The 14,400-nt window shown below is 42.5% G+C and overlaps 1 protein-coding gene across 1 annotated transcript in view; it reads right to left on the reverse strand.

Annotated features, from left to right (window-relative positions):
* CNTN6 (contactin 6) overlaps positions 1-14,400 on the reverse strand; it is a 189,688-nt gene that overhangs the window by 18,458 nt on the left and 156,830 nt on the right. The window contains exons 15-17 of the mRNA XM_015405452.1: positions 11,035-11,105; positions 2,816-3,050; positions 1,509-1,624 (exon numbers count right to left, since the gene is read on the reverse strand). Coding sequence (XP_015260938.1) covers positions 1,509-1,624; positions 2,816-3,050; positions 11,035-11,105 — 422 coding nt within the window. The remainder of the gene's footprint in view (positions 1-1,508; positions 1,625-2,815; positions 3,051-11,034; positions 11,106-14,400) is intronic.

A 14,400-nucleotide genomic window follows, 5' to 3' on the forward strand; every position in this document is an offset into this window, starting at 1 on the left:
CTTGTCTACCTCTGTAATTTGATAGGGTTACCATCTCTAGGTTGGGATGGGAAATACCTGTAATTCAATAGAGTCAACACCTCTGGGTTGGAAAATTTGGGGGGTGGAGCCTGGGGAGGGTGGTGTGAGGACGACTCGGACTCAACGGAGCCCATTCCGGTCAATCCGGTGAGCGTCACTAATCAAACGGTGACCATAAACAACAACAGGCCACGCACGAAAACTGTCGTGGAGAATCGCCCTTGGCGACAGGAGGAGTGCAAAGCCGTTGCTGAAGAGCTCGGTCCGTTGACCGAGAAGAACTTTGTGCAGTGGGCCACCACTGCTACCACCTCTTATGCGGGTTTGGAAGGTGAGGATCTCACCATGTTGGCTCGTAAGTGTGCCACTGGAACTGCCCTTGCTGACATTAATTCAGCAATATCTTCCGGGAACTTGGTTCGAGCCACAGGAGAGGCATGGATCACGCAGGTGATCACCTATCTGAATCCAGAGTATTGTCTGACCGAAATCTTTCACAATGAAAAGCAAGGTCCCTATGACGATCCGGAGGTCTATTTGGCTAGGAAACAACTGCTAGCGAGGGTATCTGGGATAGTGAACGGCGCCGTTGCCCCCGTTAACTACAATGTGCCCGCCTTCAGAGAAGCGCTAGTGAAAGGACTTAACCAACAGGCCAAACAGTATCTTCAGCTGGACGATCCACAGAGAGGTACATGGGCAGAGTTACGGAACCGTATTAGGAGAGTATCTATCGCCATGAGAGGTGCTGGTGCGCTAAAGCCCCCCAAGAGTCATAGGAAGCAAATAAAGGACGAAGATCCCTCCATTCTGGAGGTGACATACGCTAATCACGGCGCTCAGTCTTCGGCCAACGCCTCCCATGACCATTCCACGGGGAAGGCGGCCCAATACAATCAAGCTGGAAGGAAACCCAAAGGACGCACCTTTGGAAAGGGGAAGGGACAGGCCGGCCAGGGACCAGGGAAAACGCAATCCAGTGCGGATAACCCCACCTCGCAAGCGCCCGCCTATGCTCCACCTCCTTTGCCACCTCCCTCCTACCATCAATCGCAGCCTATGCTTCACGCGCAGCCTCCGCCGCAACCCCCTCCCGTCCATCACCAACAGCAGCATCTGGCATTGCCGCCGCCCCCACCCCCGCCTCCACCGCCAACGGCGCCCCCGGTGTATCACACCGCGCCTGGAGTGGAGCAGGGAAGCACGGGCCCGCCACAGGGCATGGACCCGTTGCGATGGCATGCCTGGATGAAGCTGAGGAAGAAAGGATATAACATGGAGCTTTTCGATGGGAAACCGGACTCGTACCTTCTGCAGACTCTCGCCCTATCCGACCAACCACGTTTCCCGGTGTCGGAAGTCGTTCCCGCGTCGGCTCACCCTCCACAGGGTAGTCCGATGCAGGAAGACTAGGGAGTGATAACTAATATTTGAATGAGTCAGTCAAATCTGATTGCAAGTGTCTAATAGGGTATGAAATGTAGCACCTCATAGCCAAGAACTCTTCCAGTATGTCGGTTCCATGCAATAGGATTCCAAGATACTTCCATTTCAGAAGATGAGAAGCTTTGTACAGAAATTCCAGTAGGTGCTATCTGAGGCTCTAGATGACAAGAAAAACACTATAAATCTGATAATCATATATTTTAGTTGACAATGTGAATTAAAAACTAATATAATTAAGAATATAAGATATGCAAATGAAACAGTTAATACATACAAGATCTAAAATGATACTTCTAAGTGTGGCTTCTGGTTGTTCACTATGTCACAAAAATGTGTAAATAACATTGGAAAAACAAGTGAAGACTAGAATGGGGAAGTGGTGATGCTGATGTGGGAAGAAACCATGTCATTGGCTACTTTCACATGATGTCCCCTGATCTAACATTATTGGAGCATTATGGAGTGGAGCCTTGAAAGAAAAGCAACCACACTATCCTTCTAGTGAAAGAACCAAGCTTTTTTGTGCCTTCTGTCATATCATATCATATTGTATCATATCATATCATTATCTATATATCTAATCGCGAAGTCTGACCCCCATCTACAGATATCTAAATCCACAGATTGGGGGTACACTGACACTAAATAGATTTCCCTGCAAATTTGGGGGGGACACCTCAGGTTTGTAAAAAAATTCTCTTCTTTCTTTGTGTTTTTACCAACATTACAAGAATCACAGAGCTATTGAGACTGTTTATAGGATCATAAATCCACAGAAATAAGATGGGATTTATGTCCCAATCCAAACATGTTCTGAAGGAGAAAATAAATGTTTAAAACATGAGCTACCACAGATCAACATCTAGTTAACCAGGGCTATTTTTGGGCAGGAACACACAGGAACGGAGTTCCGGATGGCTTCAGAGTTGGCCACACCCACTACAGCCATATCCTCTGTGTGCGTGGCTACAGAGGGAAGGCCTGGAGAGCGACACCTGCCCCCACAACTCCAAGGCAGGGGGGCCCCTGGAAGGATCTGTCCAAGGGCTGGCTTGCCCGGGCTCCTCGCAGGACAGATCCTTCCAAGGGAAGGCATGTGGTGTGGCCTAATATGCTAATGAGCTGTGCTGTCGGGGTGTGTGGCCTAATATGCTAATGTGTTTCTGCTGTTGGGTGTGGCCTGTTATACTAATGAGTTCCTGCTGGGCTTTTTCTACCAAAAAATGCCCTGTAGGTAACATAGTATGTAAATATATCAGTGTCAGTGCTTAGGATTGCATGCCAAACCTTACATGATATAGTTCTTAATTGGTACTATGCAGTGCAAGAAATGGATCATTTCACTTACCATCTTCTCCAGAGTACACAATATATACTGAGCTCAGAGTGCCTACTCCTTCGTTGTTGAAGACACCCACTTTCACTTCAAAAGGGAACAACGGGGTGATGCTTTCATTTCTATAGACATACTTGGATGCTTCCACAGAATTCACCACTGCTTTTGTCCAGCTTGTTGAGCCAAGTGGGCGGAACATGATGATGTATCCAAAGCCTTCCCCATTTTGTAGTTCCTCAGGAACTGGCTGCAAGAAGCATAATAATCAATCAATAGGCACTTGCAAGCACTATATATACTGTTTTAATTGAATCTTTACCCTATCAGTATATTTTAGTTGTATTGATTTGGTTGACTGTGCTTCCAAGAAGATAATAATGTTGGTCCCATCCGTCAGTGTAATATTGAAAATGACCATAAAGAAAATAAATCTATTAGGGCAATCAATTTAAAAACTCAAGACCTGATCAGCAACATTAAAGGCATGTGCAGCATTTTTTTTTTTTAAATTAGAAGCATTTCATTATGATTTACGTTTGAGTTTAATTATCTCCCCACTTCTCCCCACCCTACACATACACTTGTATAAGACACTTTACAGGGCTTGGACTGCTAATTTTGGATGAATGACAAGGAAAGGAAGCAATTTCAGTATGTAAGTACATACCAATTGCATGATTGCATACTTATAGAGCCTACAACTCTAATTTAAATGCTGTAGTGCAAGTCCCTCGGGTCTGAAAATATACTTTTAGTAATTTAACCCTAGTGAGCGTCAACCAGTGTTTATGACAAAATTAATATGTCTATTAATAAAATATGCTGTCAAAATCTGTAATGGTGAATATGCTGAGAAAACATTTTAATCAGCGTGTGTTTTTCTTGAGATGGGGGGGAAAAAAAACCCAGGTTGATTATTTCAAGGAGAAAGGAGCAGTGATGGAATATTTTAGCTCTCATTATAAAAGGTGACATGATAGAAGTGCACACTGCTTAGCAAAAGATCACACCAGGCCATTGAGCACCTTAAAGAGATCAGTCATTTAAAAATAGAATAACACCACCAACGGTGGAGGAAGCAGTAGAACCCATGAGCAAATGAGACGCTGAGGGTTTTTTTAGGCCTAGTATAGAAAATGTAAATGGCAAGATACATGCATGGCATACATAAAACTGTGTAAGAAAACACTCAGATTGGATTCTGACAAATCACCCAAAATACCTGTGTCACAGTGCCGAGGAAACAGATGAATGTGCTAGGGGAAGTCAAAGGCTTTCTAAGGATAAGTTTTAGTAGGGAAAAGGTACACAGTGCTAATATTGAATTTGTCATTTGTTATGCTTCCTAAACTGGAAGGTGAATAGCATGATTTCACTTTTGGTTACTTGCTCAAGTTAGCTCTGAGAGATGGAAGTTAGCTCTGAGAAATGGAAGAGGATTTGTATATAGCTGTGGATTTTTGGTTTGATTACCATGAACAGGTTGATCATGATGGGTTTGCCTACACTGGCATCTGATGGAGTGTCAGGACCGGTGACAAAATAATCCCTCCTCAGGCCTCAGCAGCAAAAGAATGGAGATTGCTCTGGAGGAAATAAGGCTGAGAAGGCAAAAGATGCCTTCCAGCTACAAGTATTTGGGCCTGAAGATAAGTGCCTTTGTCCAGAATCTCATGGGCATTCAGGCGAAAACCTCATCTATATAAGGTTTTCCCCACCCAGCCCAATCGGCAGTAGGGAGCAGCCAAGCAGTACAACCAACCCACTCACTGAGTTTTGTGAACAGCCTGGATTCTCCAGCTGGTCATCCTTTGTGGCTGCTGAGAAGGATTTTCTTTTACATGTCAGTTGAAACTGGTGGGTTTTTTGGTCTTCCTTGGACTCAAGGAAGTTTTTGTGTATTGGCTGAATTTAGTAAATGTGAATTGCTATTTTGGTGGAGGACTTAGGGGACAAAATGGGAAGGTGTCTGGAAAGACTCTCTCAGATAAGATGAGGCATCTTGTAACTGGGCTGCTGTCTATAGAAGTTAGGGTATGGTGCAATCAACAGAGTTGTAGGTAACTCAGAAGGCAAATCTATATCACACCCAGCAAGAGGAATAGATTGTAATTTACCAGGTAGAGTTCAAGAGTAAGATGCACAGTGCTAGAAGAATTTTTCAGCTGGCCTGGCCATGCCATCATGGGCACCATGCCAGTCTTCATGAGCAACCTATTCAACATTAGCCTAACCAGACAACTTTAACCCTCTTCTTTTCATAAAGCTGTGGCCATTGATTGATTTCTGACTCTTCCTTCTCTACCTCAAGCTAAAGTTCCTTAAAAGATTTTTCTCCTAGGGAACAAATTGTTAGATGTTCTCTTAATACTTCTTGTATGAAATGCCTGTTGGAGAAGGTGACCTCAGATGAGGGAAGTGGCAGATGTAGATGTGTTTGAAGAAACTACAATTTGATGTAAAATTACCTACTGAATGCTTCCATCTATATTCTATTTGTACATTTATAAGTAAAACAGAGATCACAAATGTCATAAGTAACCTTGTTAGCCCTGCCCCTAGAACTGGGACATCGGGCAAGTAAGATGTACACTCAAATCATAGTTTATATTTCTGATTTTCCTGTAATTTTAGACTTCATCTGGCTGTTAAGTCAGATCAGTCACAGTAGATCAGAGTTACGGGGCTCTGCTTTGTTTTCTGGTTTAACATTAGTTACAAAGCTCCATCAATTCCAGGCACTTTTATTTACCATTGGGATGCAGTCTGGGTTTCTTTTCCTTCCTACTAGAATGCAGAGTTGTGATAAGATGCAGAATGCAGTGTATTGTGGGAAGATAGGTTTAAAAAAACCCAAATGTTATACTTTTTTGGCATTTCATATTCATTCAGGTGAAAAAAACACAAAAAGTGAAGAACAGAGAGGATTTTTAGTACTTCAGGAAACCTTTGTGAAACAATAAAGTCTTCTTTCTGCCCAAGCTCTTATCCTTTCTCCTCCTAATGAAATATGATTTCCTTTTTGTTCCTAGTCTCCTACTGTAGAGGTGTTCAGAGATCAACTGCCTGCTGTAAAGTCAATGGGAATAAAGGACTGGTGCATTGCATATGTTCCTTCTCACATGCTGACACAAAAACATTTCTCTCAGAAAGTTGGGTAAAATGCAGCTTTAATAGCTATGCTGTAAATTCAACATAGCTAAAATGAAACATTGGATTTATGTGGTGGCTGTATTTTCAGGGGGGACAAAAACCCTCAACTGTGGGCAGGTAGAAAAAAAGATCAACTGGAAGTTCATTTATACCATTTTACATACTTTGCAGGAAAGGATTCTAAACTTCTCCACTTAACAACCTCTCAGGTAATTTGTGTTGGGAAACACCTTTCTATATCTAATATCCCAGGGAGCCACTGCGAGTCAGATTAGACAACATTGAGTTAAAGGGGGCAATGAGCTGACTAAGTATAATGCAACTATAATGATTTTCCCACTTCTTTTTTTTCTTTACTCTTCTTTGTTTCTGTCTGTCCCACCCAGTTGTTTAAATGCATATAGATATAAGCTGACCCAGCACAGGGAACAGAGGAACTAAAAACAAACAAACAAACTTCATTTATGAATGTCTGATAAAGGCACGCAACAGGATGATGATGGGGAATGGTCAGGTAGGTATCAGGCTTGGAACTTGGCAAGTGAACAGGAAACAGGAATAAGGTAACCATTAGATTGTCACAATAAAGTAGCTGTTTGGTTTTACAGGCATGTTTTTGTCAAGAAACTGAGTTCCCAGTGCAATTTCTCATTTTGTGCTTAACATTAGTTCAGACTTCATTCTGATCAGTAGGCCTGAAAGAAAGTCCAAATGGAAAACAATGTGAAGATTCAATAAGCTGACCTCATGATACAAGATAACAGCCCAGGTGCAAGGAGTGAAGTAGTGTTTATCTCTGCCTCCCTCTTTGTTCCCAAGGATAGAGTTATGGTGCCCTGGCAGCCAATTAGCTGCATTCCATTTAATTAGTGTCATGATTTACACCTGCTAGAGCTGGCAGGACAATGCTGCAGATCACTCTGTCAGTTCATTTTAGTTAGACCCCTTGAGGTCATATGCCTAGTAGTAGTAGCACACACAAAAAAATGGTATTTTGGGGGTTTGGGTAAACGAAGCATGAAAAATATATACCAATATTCCTGAATCCCAATATCAGTCTTAAGTGAGAGATGAGCACCACAATACACTTCATGAGCAACCTCAGTGCCATGGCTAAACTGAAGGGTAACACCATATATTCATATGCTGCTCCATCATACTTGAACCTAAGGAATTTCCTGCTGGACTCATAGAATGTAATGTGAAAATATGCATCCTTCAGGTCAAGAACTGCAAATCACAGGTCCTTGCCCAACAAGGATAGCACTTCATGTAGGAACAACTTCCTGAATTTTGAAACATGTTAACTGTTTGTTTAGGGCCCTTAGATCCAGAATGGGTCTTTTTCCTCCCCCTTTTTTGTCAATCACAAAATACTTCCACAGTACCCTACCCCCTCAAAATTAAGGGGTAACCTCATGATGGCCCCCTTCATCAGGAAGGAAGAAACCTCCTGTGACAAGAAAACAGAGGTGTTGGGGGTAAATATCATGAGGGGGATGAGATTCAAACTCCAAGAAATAACCCCTCTTTATTATAGATAACACCCACAATTGTTTGTAACTTGGAACCATGCTTCTGTGAACTTGGACTACTGGGCTAGAAACAACTTTTCTTGCTCTAGTCAGACATTGTTCCCCCCCCCCTTAGATTGCTGCTCCCTGGGTGACTAGGATAGTTGTTTTCCATGTTGCTTGCTCTGCCTTTCACTCTATGATAGAAGAGGAGGAGGAGGAGGAGGAGATTGGATTTATACCCTGCCCCTCACTACCTGAAGGAGTCTCAGAGAGGCTTAAGCTCTCCTTTCCCTTCCCCTCCCCACAAGGGTAGGTGGGGCTGAGAGAAACTGCTCTTGACAGAACAGCTCTGAGAGAGCCATGACTGACCCAAGGCCTCACCAGCAGCTGCATGTGGAGGTCGGGACTCAAACCCAGTTCTCCCAGATTAGAGTCCATGCTTCTAACCACTACACCAAACTGGCTGATTGTAGGCAGGTCTGTAAGACTAATGTGGGGGAATAGGGGTCTGATATCGGTAATTTGAGTAGTGATAGGTCTTGATTGTTGGTACCTCTGCAAATGCCTGGGAAAATACCTTTGTTTGTAAGGTGGAACAGGATTAGGTGTGATCTCCAGAGATTTTGCTATTATTTTATTTTTTCCAGATATGATCCAAGATCATGTTGGTCTGATTGCTAAAGAGCTCCCAACCTTCAAATGGAAGGTCTTCTATTTTCACTCTGGTATCCTTAGGGAGGGCTGATGACCACAGCCATGAGTGCCTTCTTATGGCTATGCCAGAGGCCACAGCCCTGCTGTTGCAGTCGGCCACATGCCTGGTTGCATTGACCTATTTTTTGCCTATTTTTTGTTCCACAGAGAGATATACCTTTGCTACTGCTTTCTTATAATCAGGCAACAATCCTATGTGATCCTACAACAATATTTGGTAGCAGCCCATAATTGTAGTAAATTTTGCCACCCTTAGGCCCATCACCCCAAAGGAGTAGACCATGAGGCCCAGATAGTCCAATCTGCAATCATCTTTATTGAGCAATGAAAAATGGGAGCCAAAAATCCTCTTGCTGGCAGGAATACTAGAGAGTTCACTTGTGGGTGATGGAAAAGATAGTCACATCCATTCTCACTGATCTTGTACAGGTTTTTGAGGTTGTGGAGTTTTTTTGTTTTTGTTTTTGCTGAAGCTGGAGTAGAGGCAGGCTTAGACCACATCTTTATAGCAATGCCTTGAGTGTTTTGAGCATGAGCAGGGCTGCTGGACCAGAATCTGGGCTATATAGAACTTTCATTATTGGGTCTGTAGGCTGTGGCTCTGAAGAAAGACATTCCAACTCCAGTGTCTTTGCCATTCACCCAAGCTGCTTGGAGTATAATTTTAGGTCCTCTGTGGGGGAAGGGGTCATTGGATCTCTGACTGCTTCATCAAAGGAAGGCATCATAGTGTCTTCAGAATCCACTTGTAAGGCTTGGTCCATCCCTTCTTCAGAATCAGAGCACAGATGAGAAGACGCTTTGAGAGGTACTTCCCCTTGGTCTTGGTACTGGGTTTTGGTGGTTGCCAAGGGCATGCACATTAGTGAGGGTCCCATGGTCCCCATTGGGGTTGGTAGCATCATAGGAAAGTGGAACCAAGTGCTATGGTGACCATTGAAAAGGTGGGGGTTGGGTCACCTGCTGATTGCTGTGTTGTTCAGAGCCCATATTAGTTGATGGCCCCTCAAATACTTCATCTTCCAAAGACCCTGGGGATCAAGTAACACTTCCCAATGGTGAAGGCATCCTTGAAGTAGTGATAATCTGACTTCGATATGGCTGGGTGATAGATGGTGTTGGGGTGACTTTAACCAATGATCTGTTGGTGTCAAAAATTGACTTAGAGGCAAATCTTCTGGCCAATGTCAACTTAGTGATTCCTGCCAATCTTGAGGAGATAATGAACCTCAACTTCAAGGAGTTAGACCTCGAGGTGACATCTGTTGGTGCTGAGGCAAGGAGGAATGGTGACAAGGATAGCTTCGCAGGCTATGCTTGGGCTTTTTCTTAGATTTTTTTCTGGTGGTGTCTCCAATGCCGATCTAGCTGCAGAAGATTGTTCTTGTGTTTCCACTGCTGATGGTATCAGTACAAAGGCCACTGATAAAGCACTCAGCTTTTTGTCTGAATGGGGCTGTTTCTTCCCACAGGGGTCTGAGGCACCCAAAGCCTTTTCCCATAACGCCACCTTAATGCCTTTTCAAGCTTTTCGGGTACGATGATGGCAAACCAGACAAGAGGTTGTGTTGTGGCTCTTACCCAAATATAAGAAATAAGATTTGTGCTTGTCATTTAGGGCTATCTTGGATCCACATTCTTGACATTTTTTAAAATAGGGCTATCCTACCCATATGTGTAGATCACTTTTCTAGCAAAAAAAACTTCCTGAAAAACTTGAAGAAACACTCTTGAAGAAAGAAGCTCGGAGAAGCTTGTTCTCTCCTAATGGGAGCATAAACAGAACTGAGGGAGGAGTGCTCTCCCCACCTCCATCACATGACACTTTGGATGGGAAGGGGGAAGGGAAGCACTCCTAGGATCTGGAATGTTCTTTTAAGCTTGGAAGCTCTTCTCCATGACTTGCCTGCAATCATGCAGTCCCCATGTGGGACTGCACAAAATCCATGATGATGAACCCAAAATTTCTGCATATCAGATCTGAGCAGGCTGTGATCTTCCTGAAACTCAGCCCTAATAAAACTATGACTAGAGACAGGGTTTTTTTTCTTTGTACTGAAACATAACCCAGATTGGAGACAGCGCTTCAAATACTTAAAGTCCATTGAAGACTTTAGACCTTAGTCCTAAATACATTTAGGGTTATTCTGGGCACTGCCAAAGAAACATTGTTGGCCAATGAGCAGACAAAAGCATTCATCTGGCAGTGCTTCTAGTAACATTTTACCAGATACGCACAGGGGAAATGCATAGATTCTAGATACAGTTTATAGAAATTCCCATTCAAACATGATAAGAAGGCATACCATGCAGTTTCAGAGTTGACTGTGCATACAGCTGGTGGACTTTCTTCAGTAGCCTCTGAATCCACATTTAGCTGGGAATTTCAGTGGTTTGATAGAATGTACCAAAAAGTAAATGTGCTTAGGACTGCAGCTTTAGGCAAAACAAACAAACAAAAACCCCTTTCCTTTGAGCATATGATTTGCTTTCGAAACATGCACTGCACAGAATTGGATATTGAAAGGCCGTGTCTCCTTTTATGTATGACAGGATGCGCATCGCTAGCGTAATATTCCAAAACTGGGGAGGGGGGGAACAGACATGCAAACAAAACTGTGTAAAATAGTTAATGCGGAAAATACCCAAACAGATTAGAGTGCTAAGCTGCCTCCTGCATAATGATGATAAGAGGGCTGTGGATGACTTCGAAACATCTTTATAACATGCCACTCACAGTTTACTTCTCTAAACAGCTAACAATGGCATGGTGAACTTGCTTTTGCCAGCGCTGTCTTGTATTTTCCTGTCATTACAATAAACGATTGAGATTGATTTACAAATTACCTCCCATGTGATGACAAGTTCAGATCGGCTTCCCCCGCCTCCACTCACATTTGTTGGAGCCACTACAGGAACTAGAAAAACATAGAGAATGGGGGTGTGGGGGGGAAATAAAACAATTCTGTGTAATTATGAGGCATTCATAATCCCATTCAATCCTCACAGTTGCATGATAGTATAAAGGGAGGAGAGAATACATAATATTGGGCTAGGTGATATTCTATTTGGTGCTAAAGAGGCATTTAACAAATGGCTGTGTTTTATATGTTCAGCTGACAGCTGGCATTTTTTCCTCCTTCTGCCCAGATGCCTTGATAAGAGCTCCAGCCAGCACCACAAAATCTGCCAGGCACTTTACGCAGGGCTTAGACAAGGCCTTAGGAACAAGACCTGAACCTTGTCAAAAAACCCACCCCCACCCTAAAAACATTCAGCCTAGTACAGGATTATGGTAGAACTAAAAAAAAAACCACACACTGCATTGTGCTATTTTTGGTGGCACTCATGAAAACTGTTACATGGCTTTTGGTCTCAAGATCCAGAGTGATTTGCTCCAGTGCAGTCTTCCTCTCTTCCCTGATGCATCCTATATTCATTGTAAATAGCCTTGGGACATATTTTGAGGTGGAGAAACTAAATCAGGGATCAGAATTATGATAGAAATCTTCCTCCCTCAACATTTGGGGATCCTACAGGATAGATTTGGCACAACTAGACTGTCCATGTCATCCTAGCAACTCTTGAGCAAAAGTTGATCTCTGCAAGGAAAGGCATGGGAGTTCTAGTTTCAATGGACTTACAAGGGTCTAACTGCTTAGAATTACATTGCACAGGGTGTAGATTGCCCTCCTGACTAGCTTTGTGATCAACCAAGACACAGGTTTTTCCATATTAAACAATGCAGAGCTCTTCTTTTGAAGGTGTACTGAAAATGTGAAACATTGTTTGCTATATGGCAAAATAACATCATTTGTCAGTTATTGTTTGGACAATTCACTTTGAGCCAATTGTATTATATCTCTGAATGCTGAAGAAGGAATGGTGACTGAGGCAGTAAACTAAATGAAGAATTAAAAGAAGACTTTCAAGCGAAGCTCAACTAGCATTCTACTGTTCCATGAACCAGTTAATGCTCAATTAGCGCTTGTGTTCAATGAGTCCTGTATTTACTGTATTTGCATTGGAAAGAAACTTATACTACTAAACAAAGCCTCAACTGTGTCACAGTTGAGAAACAGATGAAAATTTATGGTTGAGCGCATTGACAGAAGCTCAATTAATTCTCAACTTCATTTTAATGAACTAAGCAATAGCTCATTTGCCTCCAGGAATGTACCAATGCTTGATCAAGTTTTAGCTGGCAATGTAGACATTGCAAGACAGACTTTCTTCTTCACCCTTTCATTGCTCCTTATTCACCACACCTGTTACACTGAGGCTGATTTTAATTAGCAATCTAGAAGCATAGCAGCCAGTTGCACTGAAGAAATGTTCCCCTGTCATCTATGGAACAAATGTTATAAAGCAGGTAAGTGGGTAGAGTGTATTCAAATATGCAGGGCTCTTTGGATCAATATTTTGAATTGGAACATGGCATTAGTACCTCTGTTCTATTTCTGTATCTCCAGAGCTTCCTACTATCCTACCCTCAAAAGACTGTATCATAAAAGTCACCACTTACAGAAAGTTTGACAAATCCTTGATTTCTATAAGTCTGCAGTGTATATAATACTCTCTGTAGCATAATTGGGGGAGGGGGAACTAGCCATTGTAGCAGGAACTCCTTTACATATTAGACCACACACCCCTAATGTAGCCAATCCTCCATGAGCTTACAGAGCTCTTCTTACAGGGGCTACTGTAAGCTCTTGGAGGATTGGCTGCATTAGGGGTGTGTCACTTAATATGCAAATGAGTTCCTGCTACAAAAAGAGCCCATGATTGTTCCTGTACCATTGTGAATTTGGAACCTGGTTACTGTGGATCAGTCTCTCTAACAGCCAGGGTATAAGATGGTATGCTGGGGGGGCGGGGAGCCAGAGCCTATGGCAAAAGTCATGATGAGGTTCCCTAATGGCCCTAGATGTGGGTCTTAAATATTAGGTGGGCCTTAAATATTAGGAAATGGCTTTGTCTAGCAACTGATCAGGGCTTGTAGGAGGTAGCCTCCCCCCAGATGAAGAAGACGAAGATATATGTCTCCATGGGGGGAAAAAAGCTGTCTGGATTCTGGAAGAGACTGAGAGAAAAGCTATTAGATATTGCTACGAGCTGGCTGAAGCATGTTAACAGTGAAGGATCTCCGTCTTTGGGGATCTGAAGCTAGGAAGCAGATCTGCTATTCTGTTAGAGGGCCTCTTTGCCTACACCTCTTATCTTGGCTTGCATATGAATAAATAAAACAAATACTACAAAAAGGCCATAAATCTCCAGGAATTTCTCCTCCAAAAGGAACTGACAGAGGTAAATTTTGCTCATGGAACTTCGTACCACTTGGAGAAGGATGGAATATGTAACAATTCATTGCCTAATCATTTGACTTGCAGTGGCTTTCTTGATAGTTACCTCTACAGTTCTTGCATTTATTAAAAAGGGGTTGTCTTGTGTGGTCTATTTTTTTCTAGAATCGCAATGGTCCCTTAATGTATTTTAAATTTACAGTGCAAGATCTTGTAACAGTTAAGGCATAACCATAATCTATTTTGAATATACACATTTGCTTAAGTATGCATGAATCGGACCAAAGTCTATCATCCTTTGCAAGAATCCCAGCATCCAGCAAGCATCAGGTGATCTGTTATCTACCTTTTACCCACCTCTGCATTTAAACTGTGTTACTTGGTTTTCTGCTATTGGAAATAATGAGTCAGAGAAGAAGGATGGTGTGCGAAGGCTGCAGTCCATCGCATCATAAGATCTTAGAGGAAATACCCAAAGGCAGTTTAAACAGTTTCACTAAAGTTATGATGAAAGAACAACACTTTTTAAAAGGGGAGTGAAACTATACCCAGACATCTTTCAGTTTTGCCCAGCTGGACTTCCAACATGGAAGTAAGGCTGCTTTTATAACATTCCTCCATTAAATTTCTCTCCATCGAAAGATTCTACACTAAAATTTTTGTCAGTGTGGACCTATAAAGTCAAAATTTGGCCAAGTTGTGTTTCCAGAATACTGGAAATAAAAAGCAAAAAAAAGAAAAATGAAAATGGCCCCCATTCTTGTAGCTTCTGCAGAAGTTTACTGTCATGCCATTTTTTTCTTCTGCACTACACCAGTTCTATGGAACTCCACAATAACATCAGATACAAATCCCTTCAAAATTAACCACTTCTGTGTCAATTTATTATTATTTCTCCAATAGGGAAACA

Source organism: Gekko japonicus, unplaced genomic scaffold (genome assembly GCF_001447785.1).
Source record: "Gekko japonicus isolate JY-2015 unplaced genomic scaffold, Gekko_japonicus_V1.1 scaffold1778, whole genome shotgun sequence".
Taxonomy (NCBI): Eukaryota; Metazoa; Chordata; class Lepidosauria; order Squamata; family Gekkonidae; genus Gekko; species Gekko japonicus.